Raw genomic sequence first — 26,924 nt, 5'->3', positions numbered from 1 at the left:
GACTAACCGGTACCCCTGTTTATAGCCTCGCTACTGTTATTTTACTGCTGCTCTAACTATTTTTATTTAATGTTTTTTACTCATCAATTATTTTTCTAAACTGATTGTTTAAGGGCTTGTAAGTAAGCATTTCACTGTAATGTCTGTATTCGGCACATGTGACAAATACATTTGATTTGTTTTTCTCTCATTGACTTCTCTAACACCAACCCCCCGCCTGTTCTGCCTCGCAAGCGTTCCCGGAAGTCTTGCGATGTTGCGCCTCTTGGTTTAGAAACTCTGTATTAAAGCTGCTTCTCCAATAGAAATCCCCGATCACACTTGTAGGCGATGTCATGGCGACGTTGGCTAGCTAAACTCATGCGTAGAAACGTCATCGGATCTAATGGTCGGCTCGCGCCGAGCTGCGCATATGCATGCCGTCAAATTAAAGGCACTTCGATATAAAGTGTATTTTAACGAAAATTAAATCGTGTCAGTTTGTCACTTTCACGAGGTTGAAGTGATAACATGTTCAACTACTTAAGACATTTGCTCGAATCTAGGTTCTGCGTTTAGCTTTTGAGAAAATTAACAACTAAGGAAGAATGTTTCTCTTCTCTCATTGACTTCTCAAACCCCAAACCCCGTCCTGTTTGATCTGTTTCGCTAGCGTTCCCGGAGTCTCGCGATGTTGCGCCTCTGGCTTTAGAGACTGTTACGTCATCTTGTTCACCTCCATATAAGGACATTTAATGCATAGGTCATTTAAATGCATTTGTTTATTAAAATGTCATTGACCCCAACATTTTCCTACCTTTGCACGATGTCTGATAAAATTTTAACCGCACTGCAGAGTTTATTGTATTTCTTTGTAGAGAGATTAATGGCCTCATTGTGATGGTTTAATTACATTTAGCATTTACATTGAATTAAAATAGCCATGTTCTTGTGATGCTTGTAAATACGAATCTTACTTGCTCCACCCAAGTACGAGGCCGATCTTGGGAAATATGTAATTTGGAGCGCGCACGGTGGTGGTAGCAACCTTCTTATTATAGCGCAATGGCAGAAACACATCAGCAAACGATACGTGGATTCTCATTGAATAATTGTTTGGCTCGTGGCTGGGTGAAAGCCCATGATGACACACATTTACAAACCGCATAAGAGGACAGATGACTCGACACGAACAGAATCATTTTAATGGGACACAGAGATATGCTTCTTTTTGTTTGTTTGTATTTGCTGACTACTGAATGAATCATTGATCACGGACTGCTAGTTAGCTTGTCGCGCGTTAGCAGGTAGATAGTCCGGAATTTCTGGCCAGCAGGATTGCCTAGGTCCTATAGGTATTTGGATTGGCTGTTGTTGTAACTATAGCATACTAGGCTTGGATACAACAATCAGGTCAATTCTAGCTACATTCAACCATTCCATGTTTACTCGGAGGTGTATCAAATTGGCTGGCTAGTTAACGAGCTAGCTAGCCAACCACACTGAGTCGGACTGGATTATAATATTCCACGTTGCTAGCTACTGTATTGTTTCCCTCCAGGAATGTGGATTTATTTTACATTGCGTGTTTAATAGAACATTAACAGTACCTAGCTACTTAGCTATAGATATCTTTGGCCCAATTCCTTTGGAACTTTACGCCGAGATTTCCCTCAACAGCTATATTTATAAACGAATTAATTTAAACCTACTATAGCTAGCTAGTGTTTTTCGATTTGGAAAATGGATGCGGGTATTGAAAAGGAATGCAGCGCTCTTGGAGGGCTCTTCCAGATCATCATGAACGACATGAAGGTAAGATGCATTTACAATAAATAGCATTCTTAGTAGGTAGAACTCAAATGTGAAAGGGTTATCTGGTGAGAACCATAATTAATCAAGCATGCTATTAACTACGTTAACTAGAATTTGCCAAGTTGTTACGGCTTGTCTTCGTCACTATTTGGGTTGGCAAAATGATGTACTTTGTAACAGGCTAGCTAAGTATCTTTAGCACCTAAGTGAAGCTAGCCACTAACGATTAGCCACAATAGTGGAATTTGCGGTTCGCATTTAAAATAGAAGTTCCTAATTTGAAAGGGAAGTAAACGGATACAAAGAGTGCCATATTTGGAGTAGATAATGTCAAACAAGTTTGTAACGTGATTTTAATTAAGCTAAAGACAATTGGTTAATTTGACAAATCTTAACTCGCACTGTGGATGTATCGCACATATATGGATTGTGGCTGAATGAAATGGGGTGTCAGTCTAAGTGACACCCTCTTAGTGCTGAACAATTAGTGCTTTTTCAGATCAGTTCGTTTATGAACAATAACGGATTTCGGTTTTGACTTTTTTTTTTACACGGCATTAAGTTGTAACACAGAATAAAACAATTAGTTAAAGTACCGTGATAATAGTCACTGCCCATTACTGTTTATCACTTAACCATCATTTACATAAAAAACGTGTCATGCACTTATTCAGAGCAATTTACAGGAACAATTAGGTTTAATTGCCTTGCTCAAGGGCACCACTTATTTTTCACCTAGTCTGCTCAGGTATTAAAACCAGCGACCTTCGGTTACTGGCACAATGCTCTTAACCACTAGGCTACCTGCCGCCGGAAATATACTTTAAACGTTTCAATTGTGTAAATTGAATTTGTTTTATTTGATAACAAGTCATCATCTCTATAGAGCTGCTGTCTGACAATCACAATTTTAGTAGTTCTTCAAAGTAAATAAGGCATACTTTTTTATGACTTCTGAATACCAACTATCAATCACTTAAGATCATGTATTTTCAGCTAGAGATAGTGGCAAGAAAGTATTTGAACCCTTAGGAATTACCTGGATTTCTGCAAAAATTGCTCATCAAATTTGATCTGATCTTCATCTAGGTCACAACAATAGACCAACATAGTGTGCTTAAACTAATAACACACAAATTATTGTATTTTTCTTGTCTATATTGAATACATGATTTAAACATTCACAGTGTAGGTTGTAAAAAGTATGTGAACCCCTAGGCTAATGACTTTTCCAAAAGCTAATTGGAGTCAGGAGTCAACTAACCTGTAGTCCAATCAATGAGACGAGATTAGCATCGAATAGCCCCCGTGATACCGCTACCCCGGTCAACAGCCCTGCACCCCCCACAGCAACTTGTCCAAGCCTCCCTCATTTCTCCTTCACCCAAATCCAGATAGCTGATGTTCTGAAAGAGCTGCATAATCTGGACCCCTACAAATCAGCCGGGCTAGACAATCTGGACCCTCTTTATAAAATTATCCGCCGAAATTGTTGCATCTCCTATCACTAGCCTGTTCAACCTCTTTCGTATCGTCTGAGAACCCTAAAGATTGGAAAGCTGCTGCGGTCATCCCCCTCTTCAAAGGGGGTGACACACTAGACCCAAACTGCCACATATATCATAACCGCCATCGATAAGAGACATTACTGTGCAGCCGTATTCATCGACCTGGCCAAGGCTTTCGACTCTGTCAATCACCACATTCTTATCGGCAGACTCAACAGCCTTGGTTTCTCAAATGACTGCCTCGCCTGGTTCACCAACTACTTCTTAGACAGAGTTCAGTGTGTCAAATTGGAGGGTCTGTTGTCCGGACCTCTGACAGTCTCTATGGGGGTGCCACAGGGTTCAAACCTCAGGCCGACTCTTTTCTCTGTATACACCAATGATGTCGCACTTGCTGCTGGTGACTCTGATCCACCTCTACGCAGACGACACCATTCTGTATACTTCTGGCCCTTCTTTGGACAATGTGTTAACAACCCTCCAGACGAGCTTCAATGCCATTACAACTCTCCTTCCGTGGCCTCCTACTGCTCTTAAATGAAAGTAATACTAAATGCATGCTCTTCAACCGATCACTGCCCGCACCTGCCCGCCCGTCCTGCATCACTACTCTGGACGGTTCTGACTTAGAATATATGGACAACTACAAATACCTAGGTGTCTGGTTAGACTGTAAACTCTCCTTCCAGACTCTGGACATTAAGCATCTCCAATCCAAATTGAAATCTAGAATCGGCTTCCTATTTCGCAATAAAGCATCCTTCACTCATGCTGCCAAACATACCCTCGTAAAACTGACTATCCTGCCGATCCTTGACTTCGGCGATGTCATTTACAAAATAGCCTCAAACACTCTACTCAGCAAATTGGATGCAGTCTATTACAGTGCTATCTGTTTTGTCACCAAAGCCCCATATACTACCCACCACTGCGACCTGTATGTCTTCCTTGGCTGGCCCTCGCTTCATATTCGTCGCCAGACCCACTGGCTCCAGGTCATTTTTAAGTCTTTGCAGCACCCACCCATAGCACGCGCTCCAGCAGGTATATTTTACTGGTCACCCCCAAAGCCAATTCCTCTTCCAGCTGCCTTTCCTCCCAGTTCTCTGGTGCCAATGACTGGAACAAACTGCAATAATCACTGAAGCTGGAGTCTTATATCTCCCTCGCTAGCTTCAAGCACCAGCTGTCAGAGCAGCTCACAGATCACTGCACCTGTACATAGCCCGTCTGTAAATAGCCCAACTACCTCATCCCCATACTTTTATTTTGCTCCTTTGCACCCCAGTATCTCTACTTGTACTCATCTTCTGCACATCTATTACTCCAGTGTTTAATTGCTATATTTTAATTATTTCGCCACTATGGCCTATTTATTGCCTCACCTCCCTTATCGTACCTCATTTGCACACACTGTATATAGACTTTTTCTATTGTATTATTGACTGTATGTTTGTTTATTCCATGTGTAACTCTGTGTTTGTATTACTGCTTTGCTTTATGCCAGGTCGCAGTTGTAAATGAGAACATGTTCTCAACTAGCCTACCTGGTTAAATAAAGGTAAAATAAAATGTGAAGATGTTGGCTAGAGCTGCCTTGCCCTATAAATAACACTCACAAAATTTGCCTCAAACAAAAGAGTTCTCAGAAGACCCAAGATTAAGATTTGTTGACTTACATAAACCTGGAAAGGGTTACAAAAGTATCTCTAAAAGCCTTGATGTTCGTCAGTCCACGGCAAGACAAATTGTCTATAAATGGAGAAAGTTCAGCACTGTTGCTACTCTCCTTAGGAGTGGCCGTCCTGCAAAAATGACTAAGAGCACAGTGCAGAATGCTCAATAAGGTTAAGAAGAATCCTGCAGTGTCAGCTAAAGACTTACAGAAATCTCTGCAACATGCTAACATCTCTGACGAGTCTACTATATGTAAAACACTAAAAAATAATGGTGTTCATGGGAGTACACCGTGGAAGAAGCCACTGCTGTCCAAAAAAGATCATTGCTGCACGTCTGAAGTTAGCTAATGTGCACCTGGATGTTTCACAGCGCCACTGGCAAAATATTCTGTGGACAGATGAAACTACAGTTGAGTTGTTTGGAAGGAACACACCAACATCAAATCCTCATCTCAACTGTAAACTATGGTGGAGGGAGCATCATGGTTTGGGGCTGCTTTGCTGCCTCAGGGCCTGGACAGCTTGCTGTCATCGACGGAAAACTTGAAGTCATTTAGCCTAACATTCTCCTGAAAAATGTCTATCTGTCCTCCAATTGAAGCGCAACAGAAGTTGGGTGATGCAACAGGACAACAACCCAAAACACACAAGGGAATCAACAACAGAATGGCTTCAACAGAAGAAAATATACCTTCTGGAGTCCTGACCTCAACCCAATTTGAGATGCTGTGGCATGACCTCGAGAGCAGTTCACACCAGACATCCCAAGAATATTGCTGGACTGAAACAGTTTTTTAAAGAATGGTCCAAAATTCCTCCTGACCATTGTGCAGGTCTGATCCACAACTACAGAAAATATTTGGTTGAGGTTATTGCTGCCAAAGGAGGGTCAACCAGTTATTAAATCCAAGGGTTCACATACTTTTCCTACCCTGCACTGTGAATGTTTATACCGTGTTCAATTAAGACATGAAAACGTGTAATTGTTAGTTATTAGTTTAAGCAGACTGTTAGTCTATTGTAACTTAGGTGATCAGATCAAATTGTATGACCAATTTATGCAGAAATCCAGGTATTTTCAAAGGGTTCACATACTTTTTCTTGCCACTATACCTCATGAAGACTTTTCTATCCTTCTCAACTGTCTCTTTTAGGTAGCAGGTGTAAAAGAAACAGAATGGACAAGTAGGCATGCAATGGATTACGGTCATTGTAGTGAATTACCACGTTTTCTACACTAAACTGTAGAATTTTCGCCTGTTGGAAACTACAACTCCCTACATCGCACAGTTCATTCTTGATCTGATTTCTGTTTGTGTAAACACTTCATAGTGGTGTTCAGTGGGTGTCACTGAATAGAATGATACAACATTTCATGGATCCACAATCCATAGGTAAGGCTGTACAGTGAGAAATAGGTATGCCCCCCCAATGCAATTCTGAAGTCTAATATATCCCCCCCGTGCGATTTCAGCGGATTAAAAAAATGTATTATTAATTTTTGTTGCATTCATAACATTCCCAACTTATTCCATTATTTGTATCCGTTTCCATCACTTTCGGCAAGGGACATTTTATTTTGAAGGCAAGCCGCAAATTCCACTAGTGTGGCTAATCGTTATTGTGGCTAGCTTCACATAGGTAAAGTTAGCCAATTTGCTGTTGAACCAACAGGATTTAGTTGGCTAGCTAACCCAAACTGGAATAAATCAAATGGGCCATCCATTTTACCTATCGCCCCTGGTCAGATGTTCTTCTAACTAGTGAACGTTAGCTGATTTATAAAATCACCCACTGTATTTGTTGAATTTTATCGTAACACCATTGGATGGTATCCCAGCTTTTCCCGAAAGTGTTCATCATAGGAACTTGTCATTTTAGCAAGTAAACATCACAACTATTTGCACATGCGACTGAACACAATTGCACGCATGCACATTTGAAATGTCCTCCTTCGATTGGTCTTTGTCAATGTGGAAGGCCACTCTTGTCTATGTAAACAACACCATTGAGGGGGTTACAGTAGACCTAATGTTTACCTGAAATAACTACTGAAGAATAGCAGTAGTGTGAAGGGAAGACTGTCTTCTCCTGGTTAAAAGGATCCCATATTTTCTTTGGTCATAATTTTGTGAACAATAATTATATAGCATGTTTGAGAGCTTGGCGGTAGAACATAGACATTTACTCCCTTCAACTAATACCTGGCATTGCATAAACATTGAGCAACTTTAAGGAGTGGGGGCACAGTCTAGAGGGGGAAGCTGTGCGCAGGTAGCCCTAGGTTTAACGTGAAATAGCCTACTCAATATACCCCATTTAATAAGAGGGCATTGGTTTTAATCCTAGTATCATGCCCAAGGGCAAGCCTATAGGTTTCATCCAGGTGTAGGCCTAGCTGCTCGTAAGTAAATTTATATATGAATATATGGCCAGATGGTGGGAATGCACCGGTGATATTCTGCCATGCTAGTAATTTGGTGGGTGCTGTTGCCAGATGCTTTATGCCACTCCCCACTTCGACATTTACTCTTGTCTGCTTGCCCGGGGCAAGTAAACAAAAGTTGTTGGACAAGCAGATTATAGATTTAAATTGTCCGAATGGACAAGTAAAAAAAAAAAAAAAAATCACATCACTATCAAAGAATTAGGATACTCTGCTCATAATCTGGTCTGAATTGGATCAAAATGTCCTCCGGCAGCAATGTTTTGCTCACTGTCCTCAATCTCTGCAGAGCGCATCGGAGTATAATTATTGTAGGCCTGCATTGCTCATGCCTGTCAATCTTTCAATCATGCAGTCGCAAGATGCATTTTTGAGATCAAAGTGAACCTAGCCGCTTTTGCACATTTGTTGTTGATAACTGGGCAAATAACTCAATAGCAATAATTGCACTTTTTTGGTCAGCAATGAAATGTAATAGTGTGTGCATCACCTGCGTGTGGGCCGTTGCCAGAGGAGACATTTGCGCACCAGGTAAAATAAACAGACTAACTAGATAACCAGCCAATTCGAAACATATTGGCTGGTTATCTAGCTAGTTAACAATTTAGCTATTAGCGTGCCTTAATGTCATGTCCGATGTCCTAAATTGCATTTTTGCAAATTACCCACACACAGTTAATACGGTTGCACAGTTTGTAAAACCAATGCTGCATACTCCGGTTGTAAAACCGCCTCTCAAGCGCTCAAAATTCTCTGCTATTCAATACTGGCCTAATTGACAGTAAAACATTTTTTTATCTTAGACTAGCTTAATTGAAAAGTAACTCCTATACTGTCTAGATCTCCTCTGAACACTGAATATTTTTACAAATAGATATACATTATAAGAACACCGTAGCCATTTGATCCCTGGTTCTTTGAATGAGGGAATTATTTAATAAATTGTTCCATGGCAAAAATTAAAACACGAGGGTTTTTCCGAGCTCCTGCTGAAATTGCATTTATTTAATACTTTCTTTGCGCTTTGACCCAAAAAGAACTAGGAAATGCAGCCTTTGACTGACATGCTTTACTTTGTTAAACTTTTTATTTTAGTTTTAATGCGTAAACTTTTGCAGGTATTGCACCATTTAAGTTCAGCGGAGTCACTGACAAAAGAGCACACTCGGCCCAAGATCTTTAATAAGTGGAAGCAGCGGCTCCGCGGCACAGCGAAACAAATTTATACAGAGGATTTGCAGACGGAGATTCTTGCTGCCCTCAGAACGGGCATTTCTTCTATGCTCAAGGAGGCGCTCAGTGACGACTTACATTTTTATTAAGTCTGAGTTACAAGCAGTGAAGAATGAACTCGCAAACATACAGCAATGTTTTGTACTGAACTGGATACAGTTAAGAAAACTGTCTCCAACATTGAACAAGGTTTGTCAACATGCTCAGACAACACGACTACGCTACAAACCACGGTTAAGAAGATTGAAACGGATGTATCTAGCCTTAGTATGGCTGGGATCCCGTTAATGGGATCGATATGACAACAGCCAGTGAAAGTGCAGGGCGCCAAATTCAAAACAACAAATTGCATAATTAAAATTCCTCAAACATACAAGTATTTTACACCATTTTAAAGATAAACTTGTTGTTAATCCACACCACAGTGTCCGATTTCAAAAAGGCTTTACAGCGAAATCACAACATATCATTGTTAGGTCAGCACCTATTCACAGAAAAACACAGCCATTTTTCCAGCCAAAGAGAGGAGTCACAAAAAGCATAAATAGAGATAAAATTAATCACTAACCTTTGATCTTCATCAGATGACACTCATAGGACTTCATGTTACACAATACATGTATGTTTTGTTCGATAAAGTTCATATTTATATCCAAAAATCTCAGTTTACATTGGCGGGTTATGTTCAGTAATGTTTGCCTTCAAAACATCTGGTGATTTTGCAGAGAGCCACATCAATTTACAGAAATACTCATAATAAACATTGATAAAAGATACAAGTATTATACATGGAACTTTAGAGAAACCTCTCCTTAATGCAACCACTGTGTCAGATAAAAAAAAACAAAAAAAAACAACCTTTACGGAAAAAGCACACCATGCTATAATCTGAGTACAGCACTCAGAGCCCAAAACAACCATGAAGATATCCGCCATGTTGTGGAGTCAACAGATGTCAGAATAGCATTATAAATATTCACTTACCTTTGATGATCTTCATCAGAATGCACTCCCAGGAATCCCAGTTCCACAATAAATGTTTGCTTTGTTCCATAAAGTCCATCATTTATGTCCAAATAACTTGTTTTTGTTCGCGCGTTCAGTACAGAATCCAAACTCACGACGCGCGGGCAGGTCCAGGCAGAAGTTCAGACAAAGTCATATTACAGTTCGTAGAAACATGTCAAACGAAGTATAGAATCAATCTTTAGGATGTTTAACATAAATCTTCAATAATGTTCCAACCGGAGAATTCCTCTTTCCTCTTCAGAAAGGCAATGGAACGCAAGCTAACTCTCACGTGAACGCGCATGGTCAGCTCGTGGCTCTCTGCCAGACCACTGACTCAAAGAGCTCTCATTCCCCTCTCCTTTTATAGTAGAAGCATCAAACAAGGTTCTAAAGACTGTTGACATCTAGTGGAAGCCTTAGGAAGTGCAATGTGACCAATATCCCACTGTCTTCGATAGGCAAAGAGTTGAAAACCTACAAACCTCAGATTTCCCACTTCCTGGCTGGATTTTTTTTCTCAGTTTTTGCCTGCCATATGAGTTCTGTTATACTCAGACATCATTCAAACAGGTATTCGAAGAGGGGGCTTAGAGCATAAAGTTTCACTCTATGCGGATGACATGCTATTGTGTCTGACCCTTTAATTAGGTTCTAATAAAGACATTTGGTAAAATATCTGGGTATAAGATTTATTTACAAAAAAGAGAATTGGTGCTTATTAATCCTTGTGCAATGCAACCTTATTTGAGTCATGTGCCCTTCAGTGACTACACAGAAATATTTGGGTCCCTTTATACTCCGTCTGAAACAGAATCTTGAACACTGGGATTTACTTTCCCTTTCTTTGAGCGGAAGAATCAACACTGTTAATGTATGTATTACTTAAGTTTTTATACATTACAATGTATTGCTATCTTTCTGACAATCTTTTTTTTTATCTGGAACAAGAAAAACCATCAGATAAATAAGAGCGTATTGCAGAGATCTCGTCCACAGGGTGGTCTAGCACTGCTGAACTTTCACTATTATTACCGGGCAGCTATTAGACTCATTCTATATTAGATGACAGAAATCCCTGATGTTACAGGCCTGAAATGGTTGACCTTGGAGCTCTCATCCTGTGGCCCCACCTCCTTAGCTGCCTTGCTCAGGTCAACTTGCATTACCTGAGCTTGTTTCCAAGTATACTAAAAACCCTATTGTGAAACACTCTAAAAATCTGGAAACAGTTCAGTTGATCGTTTGGTCTCGGTGAATTTAACTTCCGCCCCATTTATTAGAGAACCATACCTTCTCCATCATTTTTTGAACGGGCGTTTCATATCTGGTGTGGAAAAGGGATCTCCTCAATCAACGACTTGTACATTTGATATGGATTTTGCATCTTTTGAACGTTTCTTTAGTTACAAAACTATGCAATTGCAGGTATCTTCATACTCTAGTCAGTTCCCATAACGCCCACTTACCTCCCTTCTAGATTCTATTTTTAAAGTGAACCCTTATATCAAAGGGGGCATAAGCTTGATCTATACAAAAATATAAATGCAACAATTTCAATGATTTTACTGACAAAGTTCATATAAGGAATTTGGTCAATTTAAATTAAGTCATTAGGCTCAAATCTATGGATTTTACATGAGTAGGAATACTTCCCTTCCCCACCTGGACATAAGGAACACCTATGTGAGAGTGCTGTTTTTATTGACTAAATACTAAACCGTTCAACATCATAGTGCCCACAAAGCTCATCACTATGCTAAGAACCCTGAGACTAAACACCTCCCTCTGCAATTGGATCCTGGACTTTCTGATGGTCCTCCCCCAGATGGTAAAGGTAGGCACCAACACGTCTGCCACGCTAATCCTCAACACTGGGGCCCCTCGGGGGTGTGTGCTCAGGCCCCTCCTGTACTCCCTGTTCAACCACGACTTCGTGGCCAAGCACTACTCCAACACCATCAAGTTTGCTGATGACACAACAGTGGTAGGCCTGATCACCGACAACGATGAGACAGCCTATAGGGGGGAGGTCAGAGAACTGGCAGTGTGGCGCCAGGACAACAACCTCTCCCTCAATGTGAGCAAGACAAACGAGCTGATTGTGGACTACAGGAAAAGGCGGGCCGAACATCGACGGGGCAGTAGTGGAGTGGGTTGAGAGTTTCAAGTTCCTTGGTGTCCACATCACCAACAAGCTATCATGGTCCAAATATGCCAAGACAGTCGTGAAGAGGGCACAACACCTTTTCCCCCTCAGGTGACTGAAACATTTTGGCATGGGTCCCCAGATCCTCAAGTTCTACAGCAGCACCATTGAGAGCATGCTGACCGGTTGCATCACCACCTGGTATGGCAACTGCTCGGCATCCGACAGTACTGCGTTAGAGGGTAGTGCGTACTGCCCAGTACATCACTGGAGCCAAGCTTACTTCCATTCAGGACCTACAGTACCAGTCATGTTTGGACAAGGGTTTTTCTTTTTACTATTTTCGGCATTGTACAATAATATTATAGACATTATTCCATGTGTTATTTCATAGTTTATGTAGTAACCTGGTATTTGTTTACCAATAGATGGTAGTAACCTGGTATATTTGTTTACCAATAGATGGCGGTACTGACTCAAGACGGGTTTGCTTTCCGCTAGCCGTAGCCATTTCCTATGTCTGCCTATATAACTGTGATTTTAAGAAGGCTTCAGGTAACTTAAGCCAGGTGCATTAGACAATGTTATTCTAAGTTCTAATTAAATACTAAACCGTACTTACGTGTTATGAGTCATCAATATAAGAAGTCTCTTAGGATACTACAATGTCGTAACCAATAGTGTTAAACAAATCAATGTATTTGAGATTCTTCAAAGTAGCCTCCCTTTGCCTAGATGACAGCTTTGCACACTCTTGGGATTCTCTCAACCAGCTTCATGCGGTAGTCACCTGGAATGCATTTCAATTAACAGGTGTGCCTTGTTAAAAGTTAATTTGTGGAATTTCTTTCCTTAATGTGTTTGAGCCAGTCAGTTTTGTGACAAGGTAGGGGTGGTATACAGAAGATAGAAAACACATTTACTAAAGTTAAAAAAACAAAAGTTACAATAAAATAATGAGGCTACAGGGGGAACAGGTACCGAGTCAATGTACAGGTTAGTTGGGGTAATTTGTATGTAGGTAGGGGGTAAAGTGACTATACATAGATAATAAACAGTGAGTAGCAGCGGTGTAAAAACATAGGGGGGGGGGGGGTCCGTATTGACTGACCTTCATGTCTTAAAGTAATGGACTGTCATTTCTCTTTTTCTTATTTGAGCTGTTCTTGCCATAATATGGACTTGGTCTTTTACCAACAATGCAGTTGAAGTAAGTTAGGGGCTTGGAAGTAAGCATTTCAGGTGGTAGGTTCTGATTCTTAGTGTCCGTTGAGTTTTTTTACTCTGTGAAAGCTTAACCAAGTTTATTCTTCCCAGAGGGTCAATACTAGAGGTCGACCGATTATGATTTTTCAACGCCAATACCGATTTATTGGAGGACAAAAAAAGCCGATACCGATTAATCGGCTGATTTATTAGATTTTTTTCCCCCCATATATACATATATATATCATATACACACACACACATTTTTGTAATAATGACATTTGCAACAATACTGAATGAACAATGAACACTTTTATTTTAACTTAATATAATACATAAATACACACACACACACACAGCTCTGAAGTGACAATGATACTGAAGAGTCTGCTTAGGAGACAAATACTCTCAACTGTTTGAATAAAAATAGTTTAAGTTACCTGTGATGAATGTTGAAAACAAAAACTTTAATTTCTATATGCAGGAAATCCTATTTTAATAATGGGCATGGTAAGAATTGACAAACAAAGTGCGAGTCATAATTCCCATGACACCTTCTAGCAAAATCTGAAAAGCGGTTCCTTCATTTATTCCATAGGATATTTTTTAGATTCACTTAAAATAAGGTCTGTTTCGTGTAGGCTTACACCACCGTGCCAATTTTATAACTGTGTAGATATACATAGGACAAGGTAACTCTGATCAATATTGGCTAAATATAAGCGAAGATCATTTTTTTTTTGTAGAGTGGATTTATGAAAATATGTTGACAAACGTTACCTTATCCTAGTGAGATTTACACGGGTATCAAAACGTCGAGGCGGTTTAACCTGATGAGGACAGAGGGCGCTGTTGTCACTTTGGGGGAAAAACGTGCCCAATTTAAACGGCCTCGTACTCAATTCTTGCTCGTACAATATGCATATTATTATTACTATTGGATAGAAAACACTCTAGTTTCTAAAACCGTTTGAATTATATCTGTGAGTGAAACAGAACTCATTTGGCACAAACTTCCCGACCAGGAAGTGGAAAATCTGAAATCGATGCTCTCTTCTGGGTCCTGCCTATAAATGGGCATGATACCTATTAGTATACATGCACGTCATACACCTTCCCCTGGATGTCAAGATGCAGTGAGAGAAGAAATGGAGTGTTTATCTTGGTCTGAGATGGAATACGTCCTCTTGGAATGACGTGTCACCGATTTCCTGTTTTCAGGAAGGCGCGAGGAGGACAGTGGGATTGCCTTTTGAAAAGCTGTCGTTATAGGCGACTACTATCTCTGGCTTTGATTTTATTTGATACATGTGACAATATCATCGTAAAGTATGTTTTTTCAATATAGTTTTATTAGATTTTTGAAATTTATTTGGGACGTTAGGCGTGTTGCGTTGTGTGCCTTTGTTCAGAAAGGAGAGCTTCGCGCCACTTGGCCAGTGTGCTTGCTAATTCAAGAGGGAAAAACTATGTTCTAAATCCAAACAACGACTGTTCTGGACAAAGGACCCCTTGTCCAACATTCTGATGGAAGATCACCAAAAGTAGGACCCATTTTGTGATGCTATTTCATATATCTGTCGAACTGTGTACTAGTAGTTTTGCGGCCAGGTTTTGGCCACTCTCTCTTTCTATAACATAAGCCTTATGTCGTAATGAAGATATTTTTAGAATTCTAACACTACGATTGCATTAAGAACTAGTGTATCTATCATTTCCTATACAACATGTATTTTTTTGTAATGTTTATGAATAGCTATTTGGTCAGAATAGGTGAGAGTCTAATAGCAATATCCGCACATTCTGGGAAAAAGAAGCTACGTTAGCATAATGGATAACCACTGATTTCAGCTCTAAATATGCACATTTTCGAACAAAACATAAGTGTATGTATAACCTGATGTTATAGGACTGTCATCTGAGGAAGGTTAGTGAAAATTAATATATTTTGCTGGTTTATTCGCTAACGCTAACGTGCCTATTGCTATCGCTAACGTGCCTTGATGAATGAATGCGGTAGTGTGGTAGGCTATTGTAGTAAGCTAATATAATGCTATATTGTGTTTTCGCTGTAAAACACTTAAAAAATCTGAAATATTGGCTGGATTCACAAGATGCTTGTCTTTCATTTGCTGTACACAATGCTTTTTTCAGAAATGTTTTATGATGAGTATTTAGGTATTCCATGTTGGTCTCTATAATTACTCTGGCTGCTTCGGTGCTATTTTTGACGGTAGCTGTGATGGTAGCTGCAATGTAAAACTGATTTATACCTCAAATATGCACATTTTTCGAACAAAACATAGATTTATTGTAGAACATGTTATAAGACTGTCATCTGATGAAGTTGTTTCTTGGTTAGTTTGGTTGGTTCTTGGTTGGTTAGGTTGGCTTTGTGCATGCTACCTGTGCTGTGAAAAATGTCTGTCCTTTTTTGTATTTGGTGGTGAGCTAACATAAATATACGTGCTGTTTTCGCTGTAAAACATTTTAAAAATCGGACATGTTGGCTGGATTCACAAGATGTGTACCTTTCATTTGCTGTATTGGACTTGTTAATGTGTGAAAGTTAAATATTTCTAAAAAATATATTTGAATTTCGCGCTCTGCCTTTTCAGTGGAATGTGGGAGGAGTTCCGCTGGCGGAACGCTGGAGCAGTAAAGGTTAAGCCTGCACGAAACACAGACCTTATTTGAAGTAGATCAAGACATTCTCTATGGAAGACATGAATGGTAAAATAACGAAGGAACCCCTTTCAAGTACAGCCACAAGTTATTACAGGAATTATAACGCGTCGACTATTTCTCTAAACCATATACCTTTGACTCATCCGGAAACTATCACCTCAAACAAAACGTTTATTCCGTTCCGTATTTTATCTAACGGGTGGCATCCATGAGTCTAAATATTCCTGTTACATTGCACAACCTTCAATGTTGTCATAATTATGTAAAATTCTGGCAAATTAGTTCGCAAAGAGCCAGGCGGCCCAAACTGTTGCATATACCCTGACTGCGTGCAATGAACGCAAGAGAAATGACACAATTTCACCTGGTTAATATTGCCTGCTAACCTGGATTTCTTTTAGCTAAATATGCAGGTTTAAAAATATATACTTGTATTGATTTTAAGAAAGGCATTGATGTTTATGGTTAAGTACACATTGGAGCAATGACAGTCATTGATTGTTTTTTTTAAGATAAGTTTAATGCTAGCTAGCAACTTACCTTAGCTTACTGCATTCGCTAACAGGCAGGCTCTTCGTGGAGTGCAATGTAATCAGGTGTTAGAGCATTGGACTAGTTAACTGTAAGGTTGCAAGATTGGATATCCCGAGCTGACAAGGTTAAAAATCTGTCGTTCTGCCCGATCGGCCATTCCGATTAATCAGTCGACCTCTAGTCAATACAGCTAGCTACATTAGACAAACATTTAAACACAAGCACTGATATTTAACCCTTCCTCCTAGGCTGAGTCTCCTCCTACACATCTGAACAAACATTGTATCTTTACTGCTAGGCAGGATGAACTTTTATGGTCCGTATCTCCTGACCTGATCTCAGCCCCCCCCCCCCCCCCCCCCCATCACTAATCCATGGTGCGCTCCCCACATGATCGCTTCCCTGCACTCAATATTTCAATAGGATACCTGATATAATGTAAACGTTATACATTACCCTCTCTCCCTCAGTGACATGAATAAGTATATTTCATATTCTCAGAACCCAACACAGGGTAAGGTCTACCTACACCTGTTGTATTCGGCGCATGTGACAAATAAAATTAGTTTTTGAATACAGATATGCATCGGTTTGTCACAGATGCCTTAAAAAAATAGAAGGTAGGGTCGTGTATCAGAGAACTAGCCAGTATCTGGCATGACCACCATTTGCCTCATGCAGTGTGACACAACCGATAACATGCAATGGCGTTTCTTTGTCTGTCGCTTATTCCTGCCCATACCATAACCCGACAGCCACCATGGGGCACTCTGTTCACAACGTTGACATCAGCAAACCGCTTGCCCACACAACACCATACATGTGGTGTGCTGTTGTGAGGCTTGTTGGACGTACTGACAAATTCTCCAAAATTATGCTGGAGGGGGGATATGGTAGAGAAATTAACATTAAATTATCTGGCAACCGCTCTGGTGGACATTCCTGCAGTCAGCATGCTAATTGCACGCTCCCTCAACTTGAGACTGTGACGTTGTGTGACACAACTGCACATTTTAGTGGCATTTTATTGTTCCCAGCAAGAGGTTTACCTGTGTAATGATCATGCTGTTTAATCAGCTTCTTGATATGCCACACCTGTCAGGTGGATAGATTATCTTGGCAAAAAAGAAATGCTCACTAACAGGGATGTAAATAAATTTGTGCATAATTTCAAATATGCTTTTCTATGTATGGAACATTTCAGGGATCTTTTCGTTCAGCTCATGAAACACTTTATATGTTGAGCTTTTTGTACAGTATAAATGTATTGTCATTATTTTCCAGCTGGCTAGCATGAGGCAGCTCAGTCTTCAGAGGCAATTATTTTGCTGGAATCTGTGCAGTTTCTTACTTTTGCTAGAGTAACAGTTTTTCCTTTAAAAAAAGCTTGTCTTTCTGGTGCTCCTAAATTGTGTGCTGCTTACATTTTTTAAAATGTTTTTCTCCCCCAAATTTAAGAAATAAGCTTCCGTCGTGTCTTTTGTAGGTCTGTTTTTAAGCGCAATCAATACAGATGTTATTTTTATTCCAGCTATTATAATAACATTAAATATCAACAGATATATCTGCCCGGTGAATATTTCCACTCTAAAATCGGAATCAGTTTCGGATCCAAAAATCCCTTATCGTTCGGGCTCTACTAACAGTTGCTGCATAAACACATTCATTTTCCATTCTAAAAAAAAATAATATCTGCTGCTGATGAAGCTCATGAGTTGGAGCTGACGTGTGTGTGTGTAAATTATGTATAGGCATCTACCAACCCACTACCAGATTATGGGGGGCCAATTAAAAAATAATAATAATAATAAATCCCCCCCCCGGTTTGGTTATGAAATGACCATCACCCACTAATTGTCATTTTTACAGATTAAGTGTTTGAGCCAGTAATGTATCAACATTTTATAATGTACAAATTAGCTATGACATAACCAGTGGCGGACTTACCATTAGATAAGAAGAGGCAATTGCCTCAGGCCTCACACCAACAAGGGGCCTTGTGAGCTGGGCATAATTTACAGAAATAACCAGTATTATCATAAATGTATCCCCTCCCATGCTGTTCAAGGCCCCCCCCCCCCCCCCCCCCCCCGTCCCGTCGCGTCCACTGTGCCTGCGTTGAGTACACATTGTTGACAAAGGCATCCAAAAAAGTTAATTAATCCATACAGCTGAATACTATTTCATGAAATCTATCATTTATTTTCATATTAATATAATCCAAGTTTTCCCTCATAGTAGAAACAACTGTCATTAATCACCCACAGACTGGTTCATAATAATGGTCCATTCCACCCTGACAGAGTTAGCGTTCATTGTTTTTCACTCAACATGATTGTAAAATTGACTTTCATTGAAAATAAGCTGCAGTAATGAGGTGCTTTCATTACTGCAGAGAAAATAAAAAATTTATTTAACAAAAATGACCAATTTTACTTTCCACACATATACAGTTGAAGTCGGAAGTTTACATACACTTAGGTTGGAGTCATTAACTAGTTTTTCAACCACTCCACAAATTTCTTGGTAACAACTATAGTTTTGGCAAGTCGGTTAGGACATCTCTTTGTGCATGACAAGTAATTTTTCCAACAATTGTTTACAGACAGATTTATTTCACTTATAATTCACTATCACAATTCCAGTGGGTCAGAAGTTTACATATACTAAGTTGACTGTGCGTTTAAAACAGCTTCTCCGGGTGGCGCAGTGGTCTAGGGCACTGCATCGCAGTGCTAACTGCGCCACCAGAGTCTCTGGGTTCGCGCCCAGGCTCTGTCGCAGCCGGCCGCGACCGGGAGGTCTGTGGGGCGACGCACAATTGGGCTAGCGTCGTCCGGGTTAGGGAGGGTTTGGCCGGTAGGGATATCCTTGTCTCATCGCGCCCCAGCGACTCCTGTGGCGGGCCGGGCGCAGTGCGTGCTAACCAAGGGGGCCAGGTGCACGGTGTTTCCTCCGACACATTGGTGCGGCTGGCTTCCGGGTTGGAGGCGCGCTGTGTTAAAGAAGCAGTGCGGCTTGGTTGGGTTGTGCTTCGGAGGACGCATGGCTTTCGACCTTCGTCTCTCCCGAGCCCGTACGGGAGTTGTAGCGATGAGACAAGATAGAAATTACTAGCAATTGGATGCCACGAAAATTGGGGAGAAAAGGGGATAAAAAAAAAAAAAAAAAAAAAAAACAGCTTCTATTGTACAAACAATGGTACGCAAGTATAAACACCATGGGACCACGCAGCCGTCATACCGCTCAGGAAGGGGACGCATTCTGTCTCATAGAGATGAACGTTCTTTGGTGCAAAAAGTGCAAATCAATTCCAGAACAACAGCAAAGGACCTTGTGAAGATACTTTTGTACCCGTTTCCTCAAACATCTATCCACAGTAAAACGAGTCCTATTTTGACATAACCTGAAAGGCCGCTCAGCAAGGAAGAAGCCACTGCTTCAAAACCGCCACAAAAAAGCCAGACTACGGTTTGCAACTGCACATGGAGACAAAGATCGTACTTTTGGAGAAATGTCCTCTGGTCTGATGAAACAAAAATAGAACTGTTTGGCCATAATGACCATTGTTATGTTTGGATGAAAAAGGGGGAGGCTTGCAAGCTGAAGAACACCAACCCAACCGTGAAGCACGGGGGTGGCAGCATCATGTTGTGGTGGTGCTTTGCTGCAGGAGGGACTGGTGCACTTAACAAAATAGATGGCGTCATGAGGAAGGAAGATTATGTAAATATATTGAAGCAACATCTCAAGACATCAGTCAGGAAGTTAAAGCTTGGTCGCAAATGGGTCTTCCAAATGGACAGTGACCCCAAGCATACTTCCAAAGTTGTGGCAAAATGGCTTAAGGACAACAAAGTCAAGGTATTGGAGTGGCCATCACAAAGCCCTGACCTCAACATTTTCTATATTTGGGCAGAACCTAACCTATTGTGGGAAACTTGTGGAAGGCTACCCAAAACGTTTGACCCAAGTTAAACAATTTAAAGGCAATGCTACCAACTACTAATTGAGTGCATGTAAACGTCTGACCCACTGGGAATGTAATGAAAGAAATAAAAACTGAAAGAAATATTTTTCTCTACTATTATTCTTACATTTCACATTCTTTAAATAAAGTGGTGATCCTAACTGACCTAAGACAGGGAATTTTTACTCGGATTAAATGTCAGGAATTGTGAAACTGAGTTTAAATGTATTTGGCTAAGGTGTATGTAAACTTCGGACTTCAACTGTAGGTGTCAAGCGTTCCACAGGGATGGAATACAGTAGTTGACTGCTCAAGCCTCCCTGACCCACTCTTTTTCCAGTAACGGTCAATCTTCCCCACATCCAATTAAAAATGACAGTAAATATGATTGATTTCAGTAATCTAAGCAATTCCAATCTCATAGAATGGCATGGTTGCTACTAACATTACATGTTCTATTGATTCAATGTACTACCGTCCAATTGAAGTAACCACCCGTTGTGTGTCTGTTTGCTTTGCAGGCTAGTTATCCAGCCTGGGAGGACTTTGTAACCAAAGGAGTTAAGCTGCAATCCCAGCTAAGGTAAGAGCTAACCCTGGCCTCTGCAACCCCTCTCAGTGAATGTCCATGTATTAGCTAAAAGGAATCTGTGTGCATGTGTCAAATATAAAAAGACAACAGAATAGGATTCGAATTCCCCGACTGCTTCTTCTTAGGCCAATATTATTTAGTAAGGACTGATGAGCACACACACCCAATTTAATTTGAGCATTCGCCATAAACAAGTGTGTAAACAGCAGAGATGGGACCAAGTCACAATTTAGCAAGTCTTAACCTTAGTCTCGAGTCAAGTCCTAAGTAATAATGAGCAAGTTTGCGAGCTCTAGTCAAAAGTTAAGTGTTTTAGACCTATTTCAATGTCATTTTTAAATTCTGGTTATACTGGCCTACTAGTACAGTACATAGGCCTACATATTTAACTTTTTGAATCGTCATTACGAATAGAAAGGCCATCCAAATGATTTACAGCTAGTGTTTATAGTGCAGCTACAGTTTGACCGACGTTGTGAAATCTCCAATTAGAATCAAAGTGTTTTTTACCCTGCCCACTACATGTGGTTGGCTGAGAATAAACATTAATGGAAACACTTGCTCAGAGCGCATATCTTAACGCGACAAGCGGTGAAACTATAGGACAATGCTCTATTTTTTTCCCCCTTACCTTTCCGCACTTGCAGCGCCACTAGGCAGAACAAAATGTAACGGTAATTTCCCATTTAACCCAATGTGATTCGCTGCTTTGAACAACAGTTTTGTCACGAATCAAATCAAAGTTTATTGGTCGCATACACACATTTAGCAGATGTTATTGCTGACGTAGCGAAATGCTTGTGTTCCTAGCTCGTGCAGTAATATCTAACAATATACACATCTAAAAGAATGGAATTAGGATGAGAGTGTGTGTGATATAAACATGGTCATTATCTGGATAGAATATTTAGTGAATCTGTAGAATACTTAAAATAGTGTGTATATACAACAATATTTGAATAGGATGGCATTGACTAGAATACAGTATATACATATGAAATGAGTAAAACAGTATGTAAACATTAAAGTGAACAGTATTCCATTATTAAAGTGACCAGTGATTCTATGTACATAGGGGTGCAGGGTTGAGTAACTGGGTGGTAGCCGGAGGGGGCTGAGAACACACCCTTGTGGGGGACCTTGTGTTGTGGATCAGCGTAGTGGAAGGGTTTCCTACCTTCGCCACCTATGGGTGGCCCATCAGGAAGTCCAGGACCCAGTTGCACAGGGCGGGGTTCAGAGCCCTGAGCTTAATGATGAGCTTGGAGGGTAATATGGTGTTGACGGCTGAGCTGTAGTCAAGGAACAGCATTCTTACATAGCTTTTCCGCTTGTCTAGATGGGATAGGGCAGTGCGATTGCGTCATGTGGATCTATTGGAACAGTATGCAAATTGAAATGGTTTTAGGGTGTCAGGTAAGGTGGTGTTATGATCCTTAAATAGCCTCTCAAAGCACTTCATGATGACAGAAGTGAGTGCTACGGGGTGATAGTTATTTAGTTCAGTTACCTTTCACTTTCTTGGGTACAGGAGCAATGGTGGACATCTTGAAGCCAGGCTGTATCACATCCGGCCGTGGTTGGGAGTCCCATAGGGTGGCGCACAATTGGCCCAGCGTCGTCTGGGTTTGGCATATGTGGGAACTCCTTCAAGACTGTTGGAAAAGCATTCCAGGTGAAGGCTAGTAATAGAGGTTGCAACCAAATGCATAGCTGGAACCCTGAGCTGAGAATTGTATTTGGTACATCTTAGTTAACTTGTACTTTAGAAGATATTTAGCTGACAAACATTAGTTGTGCTTTTCCAAGTGTAACTTGATCAACTCCCTTGTGTTGCTCAACTGTGGATAATCACATCCCGTTTGCTCCATGTGCTCATTCTAAACAAACATATCACGTGACTGGCTGGATATACAGTTGAAGTCGGAAGTTCACATACACCTTCGCCAAATAAATTTCAACTCAGTTTTTCACAATTCCTGACATTTAATCCAAGTAAAAATTCCCTGTTTTAGGTCAGTTAGGATCACCACTTTATTTTAAGAATGTGAAATGTCAGAATAATAGTAGAGAATTCTTTATTTCAGCTTGTATTTCTTTCATCACATTCCCAGTGGGTCAGACATTTACATACACTCAATTAGTATTTGGTAGCATTGCCTTTAAATTGTTTAACTTGGGTCAAATGTTTTGGGTAGCCTTCCACATGCTTCCCACAATAAGTTGGGTACATTTTGGCCCATTCCTCCTGACAGAGAAACCTGGGTCAGGTTTGTAGGCCTCCTTGCTCGCACACGACTTTTCAGTTCTGCCCAAACATTTTCTATAGGATTAAGGTCAGGGCTTTGTGATGGCCACTCAAACACCTTGACTTTGTTGTCCTTAAGCCATTTTGCCACAACTTTGGAAGTATGCTTGGGGTCATTGTCCATTTGGAAGACCCATTTGTGACCAAGCTTTAACTTCCTGACTGATGTCTTGATGTTGCTTCAATATATCCACATACTTTTCCTTTTTCATGTTGCCATTTATTTTGTGAAGTGCACCAGTCCCTCCTGCAGCAAAGCACCCCCACAACATGATGCTGCCACCCCCGTGCTTCACGGTTGGGTTGGTGTTCTTCAGCTTGCAAGCCTCCCCCTTTTTCCTCCAAACATAACGATGGTCATTATGGCCGAACAGTTCTATTTTTGTTTCATCAGACGAGAGGACATTTCTCAAAAAAGTACGATCTTTGTCCCCATGTGCAGTTGCAAACCGTAGTCTGGCTTTTTATGGCGGTTTTGGAGCAGTGGCTTATTGCTTGCTGAGCGGCCTTTCAGGTTATGTCGATATATAGGACTCGTTTTACTGTGGATATAGATACTTTTGTACCCGTTTCCTCCAGCATCTTCACAAGGTCCTTTGCTGTTGTTCTGGGATTGATTTGACCTTTTCGCACCAACGTACGTTCATCTTTAGGAGACAGAACGCGTCTCCTTCCTGAGCAGTATGACGGCTGCGTGGTCCCATGGTGTTTATACTTGCGTACTATTGTACAGATGAACGTGGTACCTTCAGGCATTTGGAATATGCTCTTAAGGATGAACCAGACTTGTGGAGGTCTACATTTTTTTTTTCTGAGGTCTTGGCTGATTTTCTTTTGATTTTCCCATGATGTCAAGCAAAGAGACACTGAGTTTGAAGGTAGGCCTTGAAATACATCCACAGGTACACCTCCAATTGACTCAAATGATTTCAATTAGCCTATCAGAAGCTTCTAAAGCCATGACATAATTTTCTGGAATTTTCCAAGCTGTTTAAAGGTACAGTCAACTTAGTGTATGTAAACTGACTCATTGGAATTGTGATATAGTGAAATAATCTGTCTGTAAACAATTGTTGGAAAAATTACTTGTGTCATGCACAAAGTAGATGTTCTAACCGACTTGCCAAAACTATAGTTTGTTAACAAGAAATTTGTGGAGTGGTTGAAAGATTTGTTTTTAATGATGCCAACTGTTGATAATTCGTTTTACTTGAGACAGGAGACCAAGTGGAGACATAGGACGAGGTGGATAATTTTATAATAAGGCAGGTTTATTCAAGTGTAAAAATATTATGCAAAGCGTGCAGCACGGCTCTTTCTATCTGATCCGTATGGGGTCGTCAGGAAAAGAGAGAGTTTCCACAGTAGTACAGTTTTATATATAGACAACAAGCAAAGTAGGTTGATCTGCGAGTCTGGCCTTCCGATTGGACGATCTGGGTCTTGGGTAGTCCTGTACAGGCCTGGTGTCCACGTTCCATTGGTTCCTGAGGTAGTTCTTTGTCTGGAGCTCCAACCCTGAGTTGTGTGTGTCTGAGTGATTGTCATGGGGGAGGGGAGTTGTGGGTGTCGTGCATGTGTCCAATGAGTCCAGCTTATGTCCAATATAAAAGGGAGTGTGTATATTGTGTCAACCATAGCTAATGTTGAGAAGTTGTTAAAACAAGTTACCAATATCTAATACAATTCCTTACACAACCTAAGTGTATGTAAACTTCTGACTTCAACTGTACTTTTTGCAAATATAAATATAAAATAATTGTACAGTATTTAAATTGATACTGTTGGTATTTCAAAATACCCCAGTATACTGCCCAAACCTACCCACTAGGGGAACACATCTCAGCTCAATGTTATGAATTTCTAAATCCAGAAACTGAAATCTAAAGGGCAATAAGAAAATACAGTAGGTCTAGGACAGTCATGTAGGGGTTTTCCTAAGGGTGATTTTTGAGTCTTGTGATCGAAACAGTCACTGTCTCCCCATCAGTGACTGACTTTGTTTGACTCTGTGATTTAGAATCAATATGCTTAAAAATGTTAGCTGGCATGATTGTAATCAGTATGCTCACGCAAACAGAGTAAACTGATTTCAAGCCTGATGATGCAATAACATGTTCTTATCTGAAACCTGTCTAGGGTTTTATCTAAAGCTGTTTTTTTGTACACGAGTGGTTAAAGTAGTTTAAATGGAATGTTTCTCCATTACTTTTTTTTTGTGTTATCTTTCAGGGCAACCATCATCGTCACAAGCTCCTTCCTGGATGCCTTTCAGAAGGTGGCAGATATGGCGACTGGAACAAGAGGTAAAGGCAGAGACAGAGTGTATCTGTGTTCATCGCTTCTTTAAGCCACAGTAGATCACATAGAATTGTCTATTTTGTGAAAGGAGTCAACTGTTATGTGGCATGAATTGCTCTTTCACGTGGCAAATATGGTGCAGAGTAGGTCAGTCAATTTTTGTGTATATTTTTCTGCGCTATGGTGCTTTAATAACTACTACTGAGTAAGTATTTGTCTGCTGTTCTGTGTACATCTAAGAAGTACAACGGGGCTGTCGGATGAGAAATAGAGGATTGTCCCACTCACTGGCCTACACTTAAAACTGAGAACGCCCATAGGGCAGGAGATCTGAGGATTCGCAGGACTGTTTGGAATTTTCGTGTGTGTGCGCTTGTTTTCGGCTCATGTGCTTTGAATTAGGGACATGGCTCTGAAGCACAATACAGTATCAGTGTAGGTTACCCGTTGTGATACTGTGACCAAACTCCCCCCTCTCTCCCTAGCGATCAAGTGACACAATCTATTATTAATGAAATTATCATTGCTGTTATACAACATGTGCAGAGGTCCCCTTTCACATTTCACCGTTCTCCAGGGATGCAAACTCGGGAACTTTTCGGCGATATTCACCATTTTGACCTCAAAATAGGTCATCCACGTGAATCGTGGAAGGTTTTCAGACTCCTTGACTTTTTCCACACTTTATGTTACAGCCTTATTCTAAAATGGATTACATGAAGAAGAAAAGATTATACTACTCAATCTACACACATTAGGTTTTTATACATTTTTGCAAACCTTATTTACTTAAGTATTGACAGGGTATGTGCGGCAGATGGTGGGGGGCGGGGGGTGTGGGTGTGGATGGGAGGAACAGAGGGAGCGTTTCATGTAGGCCTGGTGTGTTTTTCACTTACTGACACAATGGAAACACAGATCATTATACATTTCATATTCCTTACTACATTCCTCCTGCCCAATCACAGGTTGGTCTTTGGATAAGAGGAAACCCCCCCCCCCCCAAAAAAAATTCAGCCTTTCTATTATACAGTAATAAGCGTGAAGTTAAATTGATTGTGTTATATTGAGTACAGGTGTGTATACCAGGAACAGGTTTTTGTGCAGCACACGTGCAGAACATATAGAAAACAGAAGCAGGTGTCCTAGGGTGGGGAAACCCCGTGGTATCGTGATACTTTGCCTGGTATCACATCGTTAGTGACATTTTTGAGCCAACACAACTGATTGGCTCGAACGCATTAAGGAAAGAAATTCCACTAATTAACTTTTAACAATGAATTCCAGGTGAAAATTCCAAGAGTGTGCAAAGTTGTCATCACAGTAAAGGGTGACTACTTTAAAGAATCTAAAATATATTTTGATTTAACACTTTTTTGGGTTACTACATGATTCCATGTGTTGTTTCATAGTTCTGATGTCTTCACTATTACTCTACAATGTAAAAAAAAATATTAAATCTAAAGAAAAACCTTTGAATGAGTAGGTGTGTCAACACAACTCTAAAA

At 40.5% G+C, this 26,924-nt stretch overlaps 1 protein-coding gene across 2 annotated transcripts in view; it reads left to right on the top strand.

Annotated features, from left to right (window-relative positions):
* The first annotated feature begins 868 nt into the window (after positions 1–868).
* Positions 869–26,924, top strand: part of LOC120064988 (protein MTSS 2-like) — a 118,382-nt gene continuing 92,326 nt past the window's right edge. The window contains exons 1-3 of one of the 2 annotated variants that reach the window (XM_039015611.1): positions 869–1,794; positions 20,737–20,798; positions 25,348–25,421. In XM_039015611.1, coding sequence (XP_038871539.1) covers positions 1,723–1,794; positions 20,737–20,798; positions 25,348–25,421 — 208 coding nt within the window. In that variant the 5' untranslated portion in view covers positions 869–1,722. The remainder of the gene's footprint in view (positions 1,795–20,736; positions 20,799–25,347; positions 25,422–26,924) is intronic. The other variant, XM_039015612.1, reaches the window with a different exon arrangement.

This window comes from Salvelinus namaycush, chromosome 20 (assembly GCF_016432855.1).
Source record: "Salvelinus namaycush isolate Seneca chromosome 20, SaNama_1.0, whole genome shotgun sequence".
Taxonomy (NCBI): Eukaryota; Metazoa; Chordata; class Actinopteri; order Salmoniformes; family Salmonidae; genus Salvelinus; species Salvelinus namaycush.
The sequence above is the reverse complement of the archived record's forward strand: the minus strand, read 5'-3'. Positions and strand labels throughout refer to the sequence as shown.